General features: G+C 32.8%; 1 protein-coding gene across 7 annotated transcripts in view; it reads right to left on the bottom strand.

The window, feature by feature from the left end:
* Positions 1 to 4066: 4066 nt before the first annotated feature.
* The window catches only part of LOC107068330 (Transducer of ERBB2), a 46169-nt gene continuing 29170 nt past the window's right edge, over positions 4067 to 21065 (bottom strand). For all 7 annotated transcript variants that reach the window (XM_089179570.1, XM_015324585.2, XM_089179576.1 and 4 more), the window contains 2 exons: positions 9724 to 10696; positions 4067 to 9607 (listed from right to left, as the gene is read on the bottom strand). In XM_089179570.1, coding sequence (XP_089035696.1) covers positions 8779 to 9607; positions 9724 to 10460 — 1566 coding nt within the window. In that variant the 5' untranslated portion in view covers positions 10461 to 10696 and the 3' untranslated portion in view covers positions 4067 to 8778. The remainder of the gene's footprint in view (positions 9608 to 9723; positions 10697 to 21065) is intronic.

Here is a 21065-nt window from a genome sequence, read left to right on the forward strand (position 1 = left end):
TATATATGAATAAACATAGATATTTTCCTTTAACTCAAATTTCTACATTCCCATTATCTTTCTTTCTCTCTCATTCATTCATTCTTTCACTAACTCTTTCTCTCTCACTCTCACTCACTCGTTTATACAGTTCATTCAATAAAAGACTCTAAATATATTATAAATGATACACGCGAACTGTTATTTTTGATCCTTAATGAGGTCCACGCAAAATATTTCATCTTCTTCTTCTTCTTCTTCTTCTTCTTCTTCCTCTTCTTCTTCTTCTTCTTCTTGCCATATAATATTTCACATTTATGTTTTTCATTTAATCAAATCAAGTGAGAGAAGAAAAAATTACGTTTTTTTTTTTTTTTTTCATTTATCCTTTTCTTTATCTTTCTCACAACTCTTTTCTATTTTTTATTATCAATGTGTGAGAAAACACACTGTCTTAAAGGATTTTTTGCTTCGGCTTTCACCTCCTTTCATTTTTTCTAGTATTGTTTTATTATTATTATTATTATTATTATTATTATTATTATTATTATTATTATTATTATTATTATTATTATTTTTGTTTTAATAAAAAGAGGGGGCAATTATGTTAACGATATTACCATTTACGTCGCAGCTTAACGATTACTGAAATTATTTTTTATATATATATATATATATATATATTTATTTATTTTGTTTAATTAATTAGTTAATTAATTAATTAATTTATTTATTTATTTATTTCTCGACATCAAGAGCTTGGTATGTGTGTGACTTTTTTTTTTATTAGGATACAAAAATCTTTTCTCTTCCATCATTTTCTTTTCATTTTCATTTTCATTTTCATTTTCTTTTCTTTTTGTTTGTTTTTTTTTTTTAATATCATCATTCGTATTTCATAATAATAAAACCCATCGAAGAAGAAAGAGTGTAAAATTTCGTCAATTGGTATATTTTCATAATCGAAGTCATAATATATCATTTATTTGTTTATTTTTTATACTTCTTCCATGTTAATGGTTATTTCTATTTTTGTCTTTTTATTTGTTGTTTGTTGTTGTTGGTCAGTGAAAAGAAACGACCTTTTTAGGGATTCCTTTTGTTAATCTTTTTTTTTTTTTTTTTCTTTCGTTTGAGTCTGATCTTTCCTTTTCTTCCATCAGAGTCCTTTAATTCCTTTCGAGTCCTTTTCCAAAAACCACCACCATCACCACCACCACACCACCCTTTAGCTTACTTTTTCCAAATCTTACTTATGTGTGTGTGTGTTTATATAATATATATGTATATGTATATGTATAATAATATGTATATAGTTTACATTCAGCAAGTAGTTAAAGTATTGAAAAATATATATATATATATAGATAGATGTATGTATGTATGTTTGTATGTATGTATGTATATGCACGTATATATATATAATATATATATATATATATATATTACAAATCTAATTATATCAACCTCTCTTTTTTTCTCATTAATGTATTCTTTACTTTAGCTATAAGTTGACCTATTATTTAGTTGACTTTTATCTTCCATTATTATTATTATTTTTATTTTTTTATGGTTTTTCATTCACCCCTTTCTTTCTTCATTGTTTTTTTTTTTTTATTTGGTTTTATTCTTCACTTCTTCTCGTGACACTCCAAAGTTTGCTTAATGTTTTTTTTTTTTTTTTTACAGAGTTATAATACGTATATGCGTTAGTTTTTGAATACTTTAATGTTTTGTTTTTTTTTTTACCTTTTTAGGTGTGTATGTGTATATGTATGTGTGTGTGTGTGTGTGTGTTTATTCACGCGAATGATGATTTTTTTGTAATCCGAGATATTGTATCGTTAACCCTTTTTCGTTAATCCTACGGGCGAACTTTATCGCCGTGGTATTTCCGCTGAATGTGCGCCGCCGCGCCAAACATGTGTATACGGTGCTCGATTATTTCTTGTTTTTTGTTTTGTTTGTGTATTCTTTTTTTTTTTTTTTTAATATTTTTCTTTTTTTTATCAGAGCACGAAGCCAACGTAAAGGAAGACGACAGGTGTAATAATCCGTTGAATAAATGACGATTTTTTATTTCTTTTTCTTTTTAACACATTGACGTCGGCGCCGATTTTCAATGTCTGCGCTGTGGGGCGGCACTCGAATCTAAGATGCGCAACATCTGGCGGCGCGTGATTTTTGCTTGTTCAAACTTGGATCAAGGTGGACCACCGGTGGTACGCGCCGCCCGATGAGACAGTCTAGTGCGGGCCACCGGTGGTACAAGCCGCCCGATGAGACAGTCTAGTGCGGGCCACCGGTGGTACAAGCCGCCCGATGAGACAGTCTAGTGCGGGCCACCGGTGGTACGCGCCGGCGTGAACGTGTTAAATCTATAGATGTGTTTGTTACCTTTCATGTTAACCATGATTTTCATGATTTTCATGCGTTTTTTTGTTTGTTTTGTTTTGTATTGTTTTGTTTTTATACTCCAGTTCTTCCTTTCTTTTTTACACGTTCAACTTCACCATACATACATAGATATTTTATTTCATTGAGTTATTTTCTTTCATCGTTACACAGCAGTAAGTATGTATATAGATAGTTTAAAGTAAGTTAATTAGGTTAGGTAGGTAGGTAATTAGGTATAATATGTGTTATGTATGTAAGTACGCTTTCAGCATGTTTCATTTTTTTTTTTTTTTTTTTAGGTTATGTTCATATTCGTCTCATTTCTTTTCCTATTTTTCTTATTTCCTTTTTACCTTTCTAATTGTACAAATTTATATATATATATATATATATATATATATATATAGTGTGTATTGCAAAGTATCCGATTATTAGTATATGAATTTTTATAGGTTATCAAGGTTACGTTTTTACCATTTATTTATGTTTAAGAAACAATACCAATGGCTATTTAAAAATTATAGACATATGACATTTTTAAAGAGACATATTTAATGATGATCTTTCTCTTTCTTTTACTCTTATTTGAAGATTCATGCGACTAGTGTTCATCTTGGTGGGGGTTTTTTTTTTTTTTTAACTTTTTACACACACATTCTGTTTTTTTTTTAGGTTAAGTGTATCCCATTAGAAACTTTGACTTTTATATATTATTATATAATTTATGTGTGTGGCCGTATTGTATGTAATATATATATATATATATCTATATACTCTCACATTCATCCTTATTCTTCTTCTTTTTATTTGTTTGTTGTTGTTGTTGTTGTGTAATTCTTTTTCCTAAAACAAGTTACATCGATTACAAGGTATGGAAAACTATGCATTACTTTTTTTAATTTCCTTGCTTATTATAATTGTATTTTATTTATTTATTTATTTATTTATTTTATTTTAACTTTAATCGTATTGTAAACGTATAATAATACTATATGCTTCCATTTTTTTTTTCGTGTATGCTCTCTCCCTTTCTATATATATATATATATATATATATATATATATATATAGATATTATCATTTAGTAGGTTTCCATTTTTTTTTTTTTAAATAAGTTCCACAGCAATCAAAGCCATCTCTCCCATTTCTCTTTTTTCTTGTTCAATAATCTGTTCTGACATTTGTTCATCCCTTAACCTTCTTCTTCTTCTTCCTCTTCTTCTTTTTAAATCCATCTCGTTTATCTTTTACACATACACACACACACTCTTAGGATTTTACTTATAAGAGTATACAATCAATCATACATCGTGTTTGATTCTTCGCTGAATTAATTTAAAAACACCATCACCAATTTTTGTTCTATTACCTACCTCCCCTCCCCTCCCCTCCCCATCCCACCTCCCCTTTTCTCTTTCAAGCTGAGATCCAATTTGATTCGCGTACTTTTATTGCAACTCATCCCCCTTTGTTTCTTTTTTGTATTTCAATTTTTTTTCATTTTTTTTTTTTTTTTTTCATTCGAGACACACATTTCCTAGTGCTTTTACTTTTTTTTAGTTTTTTTTTTTTTTTATTAACTTTCTTCTCAATGAAAATCCAATCCAATCCAATCCAATTCAATCAAAATTTCATCTTACACCACCAACCACCAACAATTATCATTTTATCATCATCACCATCACCACAAAATCGTTTTTTTTTCTTTTAAATCTTCTCTTCTCTTTTCTTCTTCTTCTTCTTCTTCTTCTTCTTCTTCTTCTTCTTCTTCTTCTTCTCTTTTTAACAATAGCAGGTACTAGCATAGCTAACACAGTCATACGTATCGTTAATAGTTACAATTTAAGTTTAGATATTACTACAAGAGTACTGTCCACCATCTTTGCTTCTTCATACATCCTCATATCATTTATCTACTTTTTATTTCTCTCTGTCTTTTTTTTTCTTTTTTTTTTTTTTTTTGAAATCTTTTTTATCTTTTCACGTTTTTTTCCACCACCATTATTCCACCATCGTTCTATCTCTCTCACGCGTACGTCTTTCATTTTCTTCTTCTTCTTCTTCTTCTTCTTCTTCTTCTTCTTCTTCTTTTACTACCCTTCATTATTTTTATTATTATTATTATTATTATTATTATTATTATTATTTATTAATTATTAATTTTATTAGTATAGGTTGTTTTCGTAGTTAAAAACTCGTATATATTATGAACCCCATTCCCCCCCACCCCTAACCCACCCAACCCACGTTCCTAAACCCACCCCCAATACGCACATCCCGTGCATCCGGAGAGGACGGTTGCCGAGTGGCCCGCGGATGTTTTTATATTTTTACTATTTTTGTTTTAAACTAATTACAGAATGATATATACATATATATATATATATATATATCTTCATAGGATCTTCCTATTGTTTGTATTTTTTTTTTTTTCAAATTAATTAAAACACTGTTAAACCTTTTTCTTTATCTTTACAACGATGACAACTTCAACGCTGACAATTTCAACGCTGACAACTTCAACGCTGACAATTTCAACACTGACAACTTCAACGATGACAATTCTTCCCTTTCCGTTCATCCCAATTTCAAATTATAAGGTTTGAAATAAATCTGACCTTGAGAGTGAGAGAGAGAGAGAGAGAGAGAGAGAGAGAGATTTTTGCAAATGAATCAATCATATGTTCAAATAAATATTAGAAAGTTATTTTTTATAAACAAAAGTTACTGTTTGTTTTTTTTTAAATATATATATATGTTCATTATTATTTGATGGTAGAGACGGAATAATTTTTGAATTTAAAAAAAAAAAAAGAGAAGGAAAAGAATGTCAAGAAAGAATAGACGAAAAAAAAAACAAGCTCTCAATGATCATGGTAGTAGCACACACTATAGTTACAGAAACGTTTAAATACATAACCTCGATTGTGAATTATATTTGACATTAACATTTATTCAATATGTATATATATGTATACATAATAATTTTGTCTAATATTTTCGTCTTTTCTAATATCGTTTCTTTTTTCTTCTCTTTGTTTTTTTTTCTTTTATTTAAATCTTTACATAAAAAATATTTTTATATGTGAAAGATATTGGTTATGTTTTATCGATTAAAAAGAGAGAGAGAGAGAGAGAGGAAACACATGGTTTAATATAACAAAATGGTTCCCAAACATTTTTTCTTACTACTGCCCCTTTTCAAGAAAAAAATGTTCATTAGCGCCCTCTGGGCGAATTAAAATTTTATTATTTATATTAAATGTATTTAATTAATTAAATTTAATTTTTTTTGTTTTCAAATTTTAATAGCAAAATTAATAATAAAGAAAAATATTTGTATTAATGTTTCTACCATTCTCCTGAATTTTGCTACAACACTCACCAGGGGGCAGTGCTATCCATTTTGGGAATCACTGATATAACGGATATTTTCAAAAAAAAAAAAAAAATTGAAACAAACCAAATCTCGAATTTGTTTTTGTTTTTTTCTTCGCTAATTTCCAATATTTTTTGTTTCTCTTTCATTAAAAAATCTCTCTTTCCTTTTTCATTGTTTTATAATTTTGAATTTGTCTCAACGGGCCTGTCTCGACGGTCTCCGGATGCGCGCGCATCCTTACGATTTGTTTTCTCTCATAATTACGACAAGATAATCACTTATCTGTTTTGTTTTGAATACTTTTAGCACCTAGTGTACCCGGGGGGCCCATTCTGGGGCCATTAGCCACCGAACCACGAAACTACGACTCTCGTTAACATTTTCCTATTTTTCTCTCAGTGTCGCCATGTTTCTATTTAACCCCCGTTTTTCTTTGACATACTTCCTTTACGATATATTCTTCCTGTTTTATTATTTTTTCTAATCCTTTCACAAGAACTCACGAAAAGAGAGAGAGAGAGAGAGAGAGAGAGAGAGAGAGAGAGAGAGAGAGAAAGAAAGAGGCATGATCAAACATGAACAACAGAAAAAAAACAACAAAAAATCCCAACAAACATTTTGCTCAATCAATTTGAAATTGTAAAATACAATGAAAGTAAATTTTGGGGGTTTTTTTTTTTTGTATCAATTGCTAAGACAAATATCACAAAAGTTTACAAATTTATTGAAATGAGACTAGGCTCTGCTGCTGCTGCTACTGCTGCTGCTTCTGCATTTTTGTTTTGTCAATCAAAATCTAAACTCAACAAACCTCTTTCTCTATCTCTTTACATTTAAACGCAAAAAAAAAAAAAAGGAAGAAATTCGTGAGCTCTTTCGTAGGACATTTCAGGACAATAAATCGTTGCCATTTAACCTAATTTTTTGCCTAACTTCTCCAGGATTGCGATCAGACAACAAACGTCATGTTACACCACGTTACAAGAATTTTCATTTTTTTTTTTTATTCGATTTCACATTTTTGAAGATTATTAACCCTTTCGGTTCAGCAGTCCAGTCCACCGAAGTGTCGGAAGCACGTGTACAAGTCATAGCATTGATGCCGGATATATACGGCACTCGTACGAACAAGTCATCACACTGATGCCGGATATATACGGCGCTCGTACGCACAAGTAAGTCATGGCGCAGATGCCGGATATATACGGCACTCGTACGCACAAGTAAGTAATCGCACAGATGCCGGATATATACGGCACTCGAAACGAAAGGGTTAAAACGTAAATTCATTTGTTCGCATCGCTAATCCTTTACGAATACAACACACCCCTATCATCATTATCATCATTATCATTATCTTCATTCAATTTTCTTAAACTTCTATCTTTTCACCTCGTACCACCCAACCTTTCTTCTCTCACAACACCACCCACTCTACTTATTCATCATCTTATTCATCTTCTACGTTCTACTGTATTTATTATAAAAATAAAATGAGAAAAATCGTACCGATGACGAATTTTTCCGAACGGTATGAAATTGCGTTTGAGCTCTCTTTCACTTCTCTTTATTAATTTTCTTTTTTTGTGTGTTTTATTTTCTCTCCTTTTTTTTTTTTTTGTTATATCCGTGCTTCTTCCCTTTTGTCCAACCCTTATATTTTTTACAGAGGTTATCAGATATTTTTTCTTTTCTTTTTTTTTACCGTAACCCCCTCCTTTCCTGCTAATCGTTTTTGATCACACCCCCTGTTAACTTCTTCCTCCTCTTCTTATTATATTCAACCCCCGTTTTAAATAAATATCCGTCGTCACGTGACAGGAATTGACAGATACAATCATCATCATCATCATCATCATCATCATCTTCTTCTTCTTTCTTTCTAAATTTGTTTTCGCGAGAACCCGTAAATGTGTGAGTGCATCTTCAATATAATACATAGGCTCTAAAGTCATATTCATTATCAATTCTTCGACTATACCCAGTGAAAAAATAAATTATTACGTTTTGGTAATATGTACGTGTACGTGTGTTATGTGTACGTGTATGCATGTATGTATGTGTGTATTATTTTAAATGTAATACGTGTAATTGGGACCGTCATCTTCGGTAACGGACCCTTTTTTTTTTACCTGTCAGGTTAGTCAGTGTTTATTTTATCTCTTCTTCGAAAAATGTATCGCATAATTCAATGAGTAGCATCAACTATTCTCACCTGTAAATCATTTTTCTAGGATTATGGATTATTTTTCTTTCTGAGATACTTGTTTGTATGTGTATATGTATATGTGTGTGTATGTAACTATATGCGTGTACCATCATCTCTTATCTCGGGACGTGTATTATGTTCTATATTAATAATATGTGTGTATGTGTGTGCATAAATACATATATATATATATATATATATGTATGTATATGTACGTATATGATACGTTTCCATGTCAATAATAATAATGACTATGGGTGTATTAAAGTTGTGCAGAGGTGTTAACATATGTTCGACCAAAATACCCGAATTCGTGTGTGTGATTCGATTCGATTGTATCGAACAAACAACAACTGCACACTGTGTCTGCGTTCACGTCGTCTTTAATCGTCAGAGGTTTTCTTTTAGTAGTTATTGTTTTTTTTTTTTTTTCAATATTTTTTTTCTTTTTTTACATTTTGTTTTGACATTTGTGTCAATTAAAACGATAACGTTCCCACGGTTTGGTTTGTTCTCTCTCTCTTGACGATTATTTCCTCCTCATGTTTGTATTCAGAGAACGGGAAAGATGTCAAATAAAAAGTGTTGTCCTCTCTTGCGTTGTTCAGATTTTCATTTTGTTTTGTTCTATTTCTCCTTATGGGGATTTCATAATTTGTAGACGACAAATCGATGGATTAACAATCTTGTTAAAGGTTGGTAAAAGTCGTCCTGGTAAAGTGGGAGATGCCGAGGAGGAACGTCTCGAAACCGGGGAACGTATCGTTAGGCGCGTGGCAACTTGCCTAGCAGCGTCTAAACGCGCAGGATATTAATTGGCTACGAGGAGATGCTGATATTGGCTGGCAGGATAGGGTGCCACCGATCCTAGTCCGAAATTGTTCAATCCCTCGACGAGAGCATTTTTGTCGGGCTGTTGTTGAGCCGTCGCTGCGTTGACGGTGCCAGTAGTGCTGGGTGTCGCAGCTGATCCAACAGGTCCCAGATTGGTGGCGTTTTGGGCGTTAGCACCGTTGCCAGTTGCGAGGATGCCGTTGCTGGTTGCACCACCGGCGTTGGTACTGGCGCCGGTACCGGTACCACCGCTGGTACCGTTGACGCTACCACCGTAAAACTGGTATCCGGCGATCGTACCTGGGTCGAGGTAGGACGACGGGAATTTGGCGGCACCTGCGTAAAGATCGCTAGCCAGGTAACCGCCATGGCTCGAGGAATCGAAAATATTGCGATGAGAGAATTGCGGATGATAAGCCGCGGTAGCCGCAGCAGCGGCAGCTGCAGCAGCTGGTCCGTGCTGGAAGAAATATGCGCTCGGATCCGTGTGCTGTTGAGTTGCGGCCCCACCACCACCCACTATGCTGCCAGGTGATAGGCTGCGATTGCTCGGTGAACTCTGCGACACAACTGGTAGACCCCCGGCACCGGTGCTACCACCTTGTTGTTGAACCTGCTGTTGCTGTGCTTGCTGCTGTGCCTGTTGTTGCTGTGCCACCGCCTGTTGTTGCTGTTGTTGCTGTTGCTGCTGTGCCGCCGCCGCCGCTGCCGCCGCCTGTTGCTGGTGTTGATGATGATGATGGTGATGAATCTGTTGTTGCATCGCACGCTGCTTTATATAATTCGAAAACTCGGTTGGTGACATCCTGAAACCGGTTAGACAGAAGAACGTTGAGAGAGAGCTGAGCGAGACGGTATTTTTTTTTTTTATCGTTTTATCATGAACGACACACAGGTGATAGGAGAAGGCAGTAGGACGTACCTGTTCGCTCGTTTGCTGCTGGTCTTCAGCTTGGTGCTGCCGAATTTCGTTTGAGCGAAGGTGGCAGTCGTGAAGGTGAGCGGTGCCGTTGTACGCGGTATGAAGTTTGGTACGGGACTTGGCGAACCCTTGAACGAGTTGCCAATCGGCGTAGGCGAGGGTGCCGAGGAAGAACCGGAACCATGACTGTTCTGCTGATTGTTGGATGAGCCATTGCTGCTACTGTTGCTACTGGCTAAAGAATTCGGGAAGGGCGAGGTGGATTTGGGACTTAGACTGAGACCACCCAAAGACGTACCGACAGCCTCGATAGGTCTGAAGCATTGGGCCTCTGGATTGAAAGTTTTGGTGACCTCTCGATCGGCTGAACTCTCGTCATGGGGATCACCGGTTTCCGAGTAGAGAATTTTCACGGCATTCATCTCGCCTATTCGATAACTGACCTCACCAGGGTCTACCCAAACGGCCAATTCGGCTGGTAAATTTTCAAGGATGTCTTGAATCGGTACACCACTTTCTTTAGCTGCACGTTCGAGGACAGGGTCTACGGGATCTCCAGTTTTCAGGCATCTGAATGCCGAACCCTTGAACGGTTTCTCCGGATACCAATGACCTTTGAACTTATCTTTCAATGCTTTTTCAAGTTCCTCCCCAAATATGTTGACCCTCCTCCGTGGTAACTTGTTATATAGATACGATATAACGAAATTTAGTGCCACCTGCACCTCGATGTGCATCTTGGACCTCGGTGGAAAAATCTTCGGGCTGTTCTCGCTCGTAGCGACCTTGGATAAATCGAGAGTGGTACCACCGCCCGATCGACCCTTTTCCCACCAATAAGGGAATATTATATTCGTTATGGTTCCTCCCAATTTGAATGTGTTGACGATGACGGCGACGACGACGACGACGACGACGACAACGATGATGTCCTTCGTGACGTCGTCGCGATTGACTCCAACTGATTACGAATCTTTAACAGAAAAAATTACAAAAATAAGCTAACAATATCAAAAAATTCCCCATACGATTTAATTTACCCTACGTTACTACAATATCATATTTTTTAACCATAAATTGCAACCATTCCTTATAATTCCATTCTTACATTTTTCATTTTAACTAAGTGTATTATTACACTTATATAAGGTAGTCTAGTCGAATAGGAATTGGCACACATTATGGAACGTATTCCCTTAGCTCAGCTCAAAAAGGGGGATGACAATAAACGGGATTATTGCTCGGAGACCTTCGAGAATAACTTCCCCATTGTGAATGTCCTTCTCTAACTATAATACCCCAACTAAACTAACTATATGGATATCTTAACAGGATAAAGGTTGGCTACAGTGAAATGGGTTCTAACTTTGTATTTGACCGAACACAAAACAAATAGAAAGTCATTCTTATGCAATTAGTCAATCGATAAGAATGGTCGAGTCATAAGTAACTTCCGATACAGCTATGTAGAAACTATTTTTCGTAATTATTAACTATAAGTCACCGAAACAAACGGAATTTTTGATATCACTATATAGATGAGGATTCAATTTAGTCATCTGTCAATTGTTTGATGTAGTCAATGTTACATTTAACCGTTTTTTCTTAACCACTCAAAATAGATAGTAAAAAGTGCATATTCGACATGCAATGCTTTAGGAATTGAAACAAGGCAATGGCATTAAAGTGGCAGTTGAAATAATATGCAGGGTATTGGGATCTATGGCAGGGGCGTGGCGTAGCAATTCGACCTATCTACTCTAATTTTGAATTTAGCCACCAGATAGTGTATTCAAGTGCTAGAGATCCCAATACAGTGCAGAACTGATAACTGATAGGACAGTCAGAAATTGCTTTGTAAAATTTCGTTCTGAAGATACGACCTTAAAAAATGAACCGAGTGCGAGGACGTATTTCCGAACTTTGACGAAACCTTTCAAAGATAATATTGAAACAAAATTCAATGGATACGTCCAACAGATGCAAAAAAAAAAACAATCTCTATGAAAAGTGTCCTGCACTATCAGTGACAGAAACGTCATTCTGTGTTTCATAAAAAAAAAACGGAAATTATTTACGACTCGACTTAAGGGGACCTTCTACTCTGCAATTTAAAAAAATTTTTTTTTTTTTTTTTTTACATTTTTCGAATGTATATATATGTAGAAATATTGTGTTAAAATTTCAAAAAGATCCGATGTCTCTAACTACATTTTTGGTGCCTGAACGTAACTACCTCGGACCGCTTTCCTGAGCGTTCGGCGCGCACGGACGACTCTTATCTTGTTCAATCCCTTTCTCTTTCATTGTTTATTCAAGCAGTTTTTTTTATTGTAATCTGTATAATCCTTCGTATTGTCAGGTATATTTTTCGGGGGATCAGACATAGAGAAATATATAACTGTCTGAAGATGATGATATATAGATTATTAAATTATGATGATGTTAATGGGCTAATAATTTGAATAAAACGTGGCCCATTGCTGGGCCCATTAATCGGCCAATGATCAACTACCATTAATGGGCCGATAATAACTGCCGGTAATGGGCCGATAATAAATGCCGGTAATGGGCCGATAATAAATGCCGGTAATGGGCCGATAATAAATGCCGGTAATGGGCCGATAATAAATGCCGGTAATGGGCCAGTAATAAATGCCGGTAATGGGCCAGTAATAAATGCCGGTAATGGGCCAGTAATAAATGCCGGTAATGGGCCAGTAATAAATGCCGGTAATGGGCCAGTAATAAATGCCGGTAATGGGCCAGTAATAAATGCCGGTAATGGGCCGATAATAAATGCCGGTAATGGGCCAGTAATAAATGCCGGTAATGGGCCAGTAATAAATGCCGGTAATGGGCCAGTAATAAATGCCGGTAATGGGCCGATAATAAATGCCGGTAATGGGCCAGTAATAAATGCCGGTAATGGGCCAGTAATAAATGCCGGTAATGGGCCAGTAATAAATGCCGGTAATGGGCCAGTAATAAATGCCGGTAATGGGCCAGTAATAAATGCCGGTAATGGGCCAGTAATAAATGCCGGTAATGGGCCAGTAATAAATGCCGGTAATGGGCCGATAATAAATGCCGGTAATGGGCCGATAATATATTTTAATTTTTACTATTTATTTTTAGTCAAAAACAATAAAAAAAAGGTCAAATTTACGTTTTTTTTTTGTAATTTGTCCACCATTTTTTTATTTATTAATAAAATTTTTATATAAAACTGTCACTTTGTAGCTGAAGTCATACAGAATATAAAACCATTTTACTTTTATGTTTCAGGTAAGCCATTCTCAAGTTCTGATGGAGCTACCAAAGCACTAAAGTTTTAAGGTGTTTTTTTATACTACTGTTTTTGCAATAAAAAATTAATTAAAATGAAAAAATAAAAATTCATTTATATAGTTTAAGACTCAATTTAACAAACCCAACAACTTTTAGATCGATATCTTTTATAGTTTTCTTGGAAAAAATTCGCGAAAATAGCCTTTTTTTTAGGTGCTCAGAGTAGAAGGTCCCCTTAATAATATTTAACTCGTGACTGGTCAGCAACTGGTCACAGTATGACGAGTTAACTCGTGATTGGTCAACAGTGTGTAAAAAAAAAAAAGGGGGTAACATTATGAGCACAATCCTTCTTGATCAATTCATCAGTATTAAGAAATGTTTTAATGTTTTAACCCTTGAGGAATTTTGTAAGTAACATATGTTCGAACTGGAGTATTAGAACTATTAAAATTTGTTAGAAATTTCAACGGGTTCTCTAAGGGTGGATAATATATAGGTTAAAACGAACTAGCGTACTACTCCCCCCCACCAACCCCTTCTTGCGTTTCCAGTTAATACGTAGTAGTACATGGTACATGGTTGAGTTGGGGGTGGTAGATATTGATCCCGGTAGAAGTCGCCCGAAGGTTCTCAAGTTAAAAATACACTTCGTGCGGCCTTTCGAGGAAAACCCGACGAGACTTGTAATAGTAAGAGTAAGAGTAGTAGTAGTAGTAGTAGTAGGCTAGTTTTTAAATATATGATCCAAATAAATGAGAGTGGGGAAATAACTAACTAGTTTTTTTGTTTTTATACATGAAGTTCAATTAATTCATCATGTTATATTTAGTAAAAAGAAAAATATTATTTATATGTGTATATATTTATAAAAAAATAAACATATATAAATTAATAATAATGAAATATATATATATATATATATATATATATATATATATATATATATATATATATATATATAAATTTATATTTGAATAAATTATATATATTAGTATTCTTAACATTAACCATACTAACCTTTATTTTCTATAATTTGATTTGTAGTTTAATTTTGAGGTTAAAATCCAATGATATTTTTTTTTTTATCGTCGTACGATTAATTTACCATAATTTTATTCAATAAAAAAAAAGAAACAAACTTAACCTAATAATAGTTTCATTTTATTCGATTTATTATTCAAGTTAAGAATAAACGATTGAAATTATTTCTAACCTAAAAAAAAAACACGAGTTAGAACGATAAACATAATAATCCAATTTACCTAATCGATTTTTTATTCAACTCGACAAAATGAAGAAAAAAAAAAAAGAAAAGAAAAGAAACGAAAAATAAAATGTGAGATGTTAAAAAAGGGTTAAAAAATAATGGAGGACAAGTACGCCAATGCGTACAATAATAATAATAATAATAATATAGTCTAGTAAGTACGTATAGAGAAGTACGATACGCGAACTGTTGTACTCCCATTGACTTCGTTCGTTGAAGGACACTTCTCTGGCCCACATTTGCTATCCCCTTTTGCCATGGTGACCTCCATTCAGGCTCAACCAACATAAATGTAAAGGGCGTAGTACCTACTACTCGTACCTTCTTGTGTTAGAGCTTTTCATACGTTCTTCTTCCCTATGCACGCGATTTTATAATTTCATATTATAGTGATTTTCTTGTTTCCTCCCCCCTCCTATTTCTTACATTTTCCACTTAGATGAACAAACACAAAATGTCGTCAGAGTTAAATCCAATTATAAAATGAAAATTCGTTTAAAAATTTCATTTTAATATTATGTTTTATTAAATAAATATATATCTTTGGATACTACTAACCTCAAAATGAAACTCACTTCAAACTAAATTATAGCAAATAAAATTTCGTATGGTTATGGTTAAGAATACGTGTTTTTTTTTTTTTTAGGTTAGAAATAATTTCCATTGTTAATTCTAAACTTGAATAATGAATCGAATAAAAAAGGAAACTATTATTAGGTTAGGTTTGTTTTTTTTGTTATTGAATAAAATTATTGTCAATTAATCATACGACGATAAAAGAGAATATCATTGAATTCTAACCTCAAAATTAAATTCACTTCAAACCAAATTATAGCAAATAAAATTTAGTATGGTTATGGTTAAGAATACGTGTTTTTTTTTTTTTTAGGTTAGAAATAATTTCAATTGTTAATTCTAAACTTGAATAATGAATCGAATAAAAAAGGAAACTATTATTAGGTTAGGTTTGTTTTTTTGTTATTGAATAAAATTATTGTCAATTAATCATACGACGATAAAAGAGAATATCATTGAATTCTAACCTCAAAATTAAACTCACTTTAAACCAAATAATTATAGCAAATAAAGTTTAGTTTAGTTATAGTTTACTATGATTATGGTTAAAAGTACTAAAAATAAAAGAAAATTAATGTTTTGTAATTAAATAATGTTATAATAACTTTATTAGAATAATAAAAACTATGAAAGACTTTCACCTTTCACCAGATGAAAAAGCAATGCTGGTAAATTTCTTTAATATAACTAAAAACAATATTATTTAATATTATTTATTACAAATTGACAATATAATAAAAAAATATATATAAAAAAAAATGGATTTTAACCACATTGGCTTCTGAGCTTTCTCTATTCATATAATATTACACGATACATATATACTTATATGCATATACAAAAGTATATATATATACGTTGAATCGATAGGAAACCTTTTGACATATTCTAATCTGACGCCTTTGTAAAATGAACTTTGACATTTTTGTTGAGGTAGACACGTGGTTTACAGGTCGCATGGTACTTTAAACGTCGACCTATGATCATTTTCTTTACATGCTTAATCGTCTTGTAAAATGTATTACCGATATACATGATTAGGATAAGAACTGTAAATAATTGGAAAATTGAAAAAGAGATGTATGATCGAAATGATAACAAATTCATTCATATTTTCATTACTTTTCATACATTCATTCATGTTTCATTATATATATATATATATAATAAATTATAATATACAAAATATAATAAATTTTATTAATTTATATTATATATAATTTTATAAATTATATATATATATATTATATAATAATATAAAATAATTAATTAATTATAATAAATATAATATAATAAATAATATAATAAATAAAATATTAAATAATATATAATATAAAAAATATTAATTATAAAATATTATATAATTTTATATAAATTATATATAATATAAAATATTATATTTTATAAAATATAATATATAATTTATTTATATATTATAATATAATGTTATATTTTTTTTATAAAAAATAATACAATAATTAATAATTAATATAAAATATATTTTCTCATATATAGATGTTAGAGTATTTAGTAATTTGTTAAACATTTCACCATACAAATCTTAACATTATCCAATACATATATATATATATATATATGTATATTTGCTTTAGTTGACGTAATTTAAATAAAAGTATAATCAATTTCTAATATCAAGATTTCTACTAATACAAACAAACAAAAAAAAAAAAACGTTTCAAACTCAACAGTTTTTCATCGACCTAATCTACCATTCCCCTAGTTTTGACGTAAGAGTTGTTGTTCGTTTGACTCACAATCCTCAATCAACAAAAACCCTGTGAAAGGATTGTTTTCTTTTTTTCCTTTTCTTTTCTTTTCTTTTCTTTTTTTAAGTTCCTCCTCCTACCTCTTACTTCTTCGTTTCATTTAGTTTTTTCTTTCTTTCTTTCTTTCTTTCTTTCTTTCTTTTTTGCTCAAGGTATCTTATTCTCTGTCTTTCTCTTTCTTGGTAAGAGGAACGAGTTACTCTCTTTTAGTGAGAAGAAAGTGTGAGAGAGAAAGAGAAAGAGAAGCCCCGACAGATCAATACGGCACAGTCGTCTCTCTCAGCAGACACAGGCGTTGCTGTTGCTGCTCCAGATAACAAGGTGGAGGGCCTGCCCTATAAGCCTCCATTTCGAATATTACTGAAAATCCAAGCACAAGGGCCTTTACTCTTATTTTTTTTGTTTTTTTTTTCTTTCTTTTTTTTTGTTTTCTATTGTACAATCCAAACTTTTCTGACAATCAGACAGGAACTGTAGATAAAGAAGTTGTTTCATCAATAATTTATGACAATTACTTGTTCCTCATCTTTCAAATATATTCATGGTTTTTTTTCTTCTTCTTCTTCTTCTTCTTTTTTATATTTGTCAAAACTAACAACAATATTAACATTTATTTATTTTTTTTTTTACGATATCTTTGATCATTATTTTACAGTAGTGGAACTATATAATACAAATGTTCGAAACCATATGGTTAAATATAATTTTTTTTTTTTTTTTTTTTTATAACTTCACAGAAGAAAATAAACAATTTACAAATTATGTAATATACATAATAATTATATTTATTATTATTGTTACATCCTGAAATTATTCAACATATCAAATCCTCGTTAATAAAATCAACGTTTTCAATAAATACGTAAAAGAATCATTATAATCATCATTCATCATAGGATAAAACAATGATTCATTTTCAAACTATATAATTAATGTCATCCCGATAAAATAATATTCTCAATAGAAAAAAAAAAAAACAATTCTCTTCTTCGAGTAATAAAAAATACATAAATAATAATAATTATAATCAATATTTTTGTTTCGTTTGATTGCTCCAAAGAAAAATGATTCGGTAACAATTCCAAGGAATGTTTTTATTCGAAAGAGGAAAGAGGAAAAGAAACAAGAAAAATATAGATAGAATAAATCGAGATGGAAGCATAGAAAAATAGAGAAAAAAAATAGAGAGAGAGAGAGAGAGAGTGAGAAAGAGAAAGAACAGTCGTCGACACGATAGATAGCCACGACACTTGGGAAATCCCAGCTAGGATTATTGCAAGTTATCGCCGTTCACTTGCTGTTATATCAAATATCTCGAGAGACACAAAGGTAATCTATCGGTTATCCTGGGTGTTACTTTGCAACAACCAAACTCTATTTTCTCTCAATACACACTATATAATATTAATATACTAATATATGATACAAGACATATATATGAACACATAGGATTACATTTTAAACAATAATTATAAATGGGAGTTCACGTAATGCCCTAGACGGTTTCTAGTGCTGGACACTCATATATATCAACAAATAATAATATGAACAATTCAAATACGATTCAGTTTATCAATGACGCTCAAGACAACATCAGAAACAGTCAATTTCTGTTTCCAGCAGGAAAACACTGCATCCCATTAGATTCAGTTAAGTGTTACACCTACATTTCTTTATGGTATTTGTTCATTTATAAAAGGGGTTCCATTATTATTCGTTGTATATGAATTTTTTTTGGTTCATTTTCAAAATGGATTAGGTATAGTTTACGTAATGTTGGTATTATCCTGTCTCCTAGTACCCGACAAAAATAGTCCCTTAACGTCGGCCACTGAAAACTACATTGAAAATAGCAAAAGAAAAGTACGAGCAATAAACCAAAGAAGTGAAGACTGACAGTCTTCAGTGACAGAGTTATTGGGTTAGTCAGAGTCAGAGTAAGAGACAGAGTCAGTCAGTTAGTAGGAGTCAGAGTCAGAGTCAGAGTCAGAGTCAGAGTCAGAGTAAGAGACAGAGTCTGTCAGTTAGATTCAGAGTCAATCAGAATCAGAGTCTGATTCAGTCAGTCAAAGTAAGAATCAGAGTTAGATTCAGTCAGTCTGAGTAAGAGTCAAAGTCTAAGTCAGTCAGTAAGATTCAGAGTTAATCAGAATCAGAGTTAGATTCAGTCAGTCAAAGTAAGAATCAGAGTCATTCTGTCAGAGTCAGATTCAGTCAGTTCGAGTAAGAGTCAAAGTCAGTCAGTCAGATTCAGAGTCAATCAGAATCAGAGTCAGAGTAAGAGACAGAGTCAGTCAATCAGAGTCAGAGTCACAGTCAGTCAGTCAGTAGGAGCCAGAGTCAGTCAGTCAGTAGGAGCCAGAGTCAGTCAGTCAGTAGGAGCCAGAGTCAGTCAGTCAGTAGGAGCCAGAGTCAGTCAGTCAGTAGGAGCCAGAGTCAGTCAGTCAATAGGAGTCAGAGTCAGAGTAAGAGACAGAGTCAGTCGGTCAGATTCAGAGTCAATCAGAGTCAGAGTCATAGTGAGACAGTAAAAGTTAGAATCATACAGTCAGTCCGAGTAAGAGTCAAAATCAGTCAGTCAGCCCGAGTAAGAGTCAAAATCAGTGAGTCAGTCAGAGTCAGAGCTAGTAAGTCAGTCAGAGACAGATTTAGAGTCAGTCAGTAAGGAAGAAGTGAAGTAAAAGGGGAAACAAGCTAATGGAGTAAAAGCTAAGGGAACAAGTGGAGATAGAGATAAGAAAAAAAACAGCCACTGACTGAGATATCTAAAATTGAAAGAACTACTTGTGTAGGGTGCTTAGCGGACTACGACCAAGACTGGATACTGTGTTCCAACTGGCATGGGTGGGCTCATGATGCATGGGCACATATTTCTGAATGTTTATACGTCTACATATGTGATCGATGTCGGATGATTTCAAAATTTCCGATGCTAGTTGTTCAAAGTGAAATCTGTCCTATACTAGGTGACACTTCTAACGATTGTATATTTTGACAGGAAAGTTTCATTCTTATTTTTTTGAAATATGTTTATACAGAAGTTGTATTTCTGTTGATTCTATGGTTTGTTGACTCTCACTAATTAATAAATAAAGTTACATTCTTTGAAATAGTTTGATTCATATTTGAGATGTAACAAAACATTTTTTTTTTTCAATGAAGAATAATCCTAATGAGATGATGACGACTACCACTCCGACTTATATAAGCCCTTTTATACCAAAGTAAGATACTAAACGATTCAATTACTATGCTTATGTGTTAAGAAATGTGTATAACATATGGACGAACATGTGTGTCGTTTATCATACGATACAACACACTTGTTAATAAAACCTATCAATAATATTATTACATTTATAACGTTAATGATAAAACCCTATATATCATCTAATCCTAATTTTGATATTGCAATTTGAAAATATAACACAAGTAGATAAACGTGATGTAATTAATTACATTGTCTTTCGTAGTTTCGTTTGAAGTGGGGAGGGGGGTCTGTAGGAAGGGGGAGGGACGAGTATCTGGCAAAGACACTCTGTCGTTTCGTGTTCTAAACACGTTGACAGGTAACACATTCAGTAAAAACCCTTGAGGTTTTTTTCTTTGAGTAAATGGGAACACAGTTAGAAGGAAAAAAGTGGAAAAGAAAAGGAACAAAATGAAAGAAAAATGTTCATAGGTAAAAAGAGGATGGAAGTAAGAAGAAGTAAGAAGAAGAAGAAGAAGAAGAAGAAGAGATACATGGGGTATCATGGTGGTGGTAGTGGTAGGTCGATCGATTCAAGGGAAGAAACGCCTTCAAGGTGGTGAAAAGGGGGCGGGGGCGGGGGCCGGGGGAGGGGAGGTGGGTTTAAACTAGACACAACCCTCGTCATAGAATCGTCCAGAATTTTTAATCTTACGAAGTATATGAACCCTTAATTAATAATTAATTTACTTATACACGAATCTGTGAATTTACCATGGTCACCATGAATGTGATATTAGTGGTTGTATTTATTTATTTTTTTATATTTAGAAATTGGTATGCATGGAAAATGCATAAACTAATTATATAGGTAAAGTGCATAATACTGTCACGGAATTTAATTGTATGATAAGAAACTAGATAAGTGGATAGTTAAAGAATGGACAAGGAGAATAAAGAAGAAGAAGAAGAAGAAGAAGAAGAAGAAGAAAAAGAAAAAAATAAGATGGTTAAGGTGAAAAGGTAGAAAAATAAGAGACGTCGAACTAGGATCGATACTTCTCGTACAATGGCCGTATTCCACGTCTCGAAGGGCGTAGCACTACCTACCTATCTACTATTACTATTACTAGCCTGGTGGTATAGAAAAACGTGTCATGTTATACAAAGTTTAAGATATTTTTTTTCGTTATACTAAGTTTCTTTTAACCAGTTAACTGTGACTGAA

Source organism: Polistes dominula, unplaced genomic scaffold, assembly GCF_049000335.1.
Source record: "Polistes dominula isolate Pdom_NZ unplaced genomic scaffold, Pdom_raw_medaka contig_29, whole genome shotgun sequence".
In the NCBI taxonomy this organism is placed as follows: domain Eukaryota; kingdom Metazoa; phylum Arthropoda; class Insecta; order Hymenoptera; family Vespidae; genus Polistes; species Polistes dominula.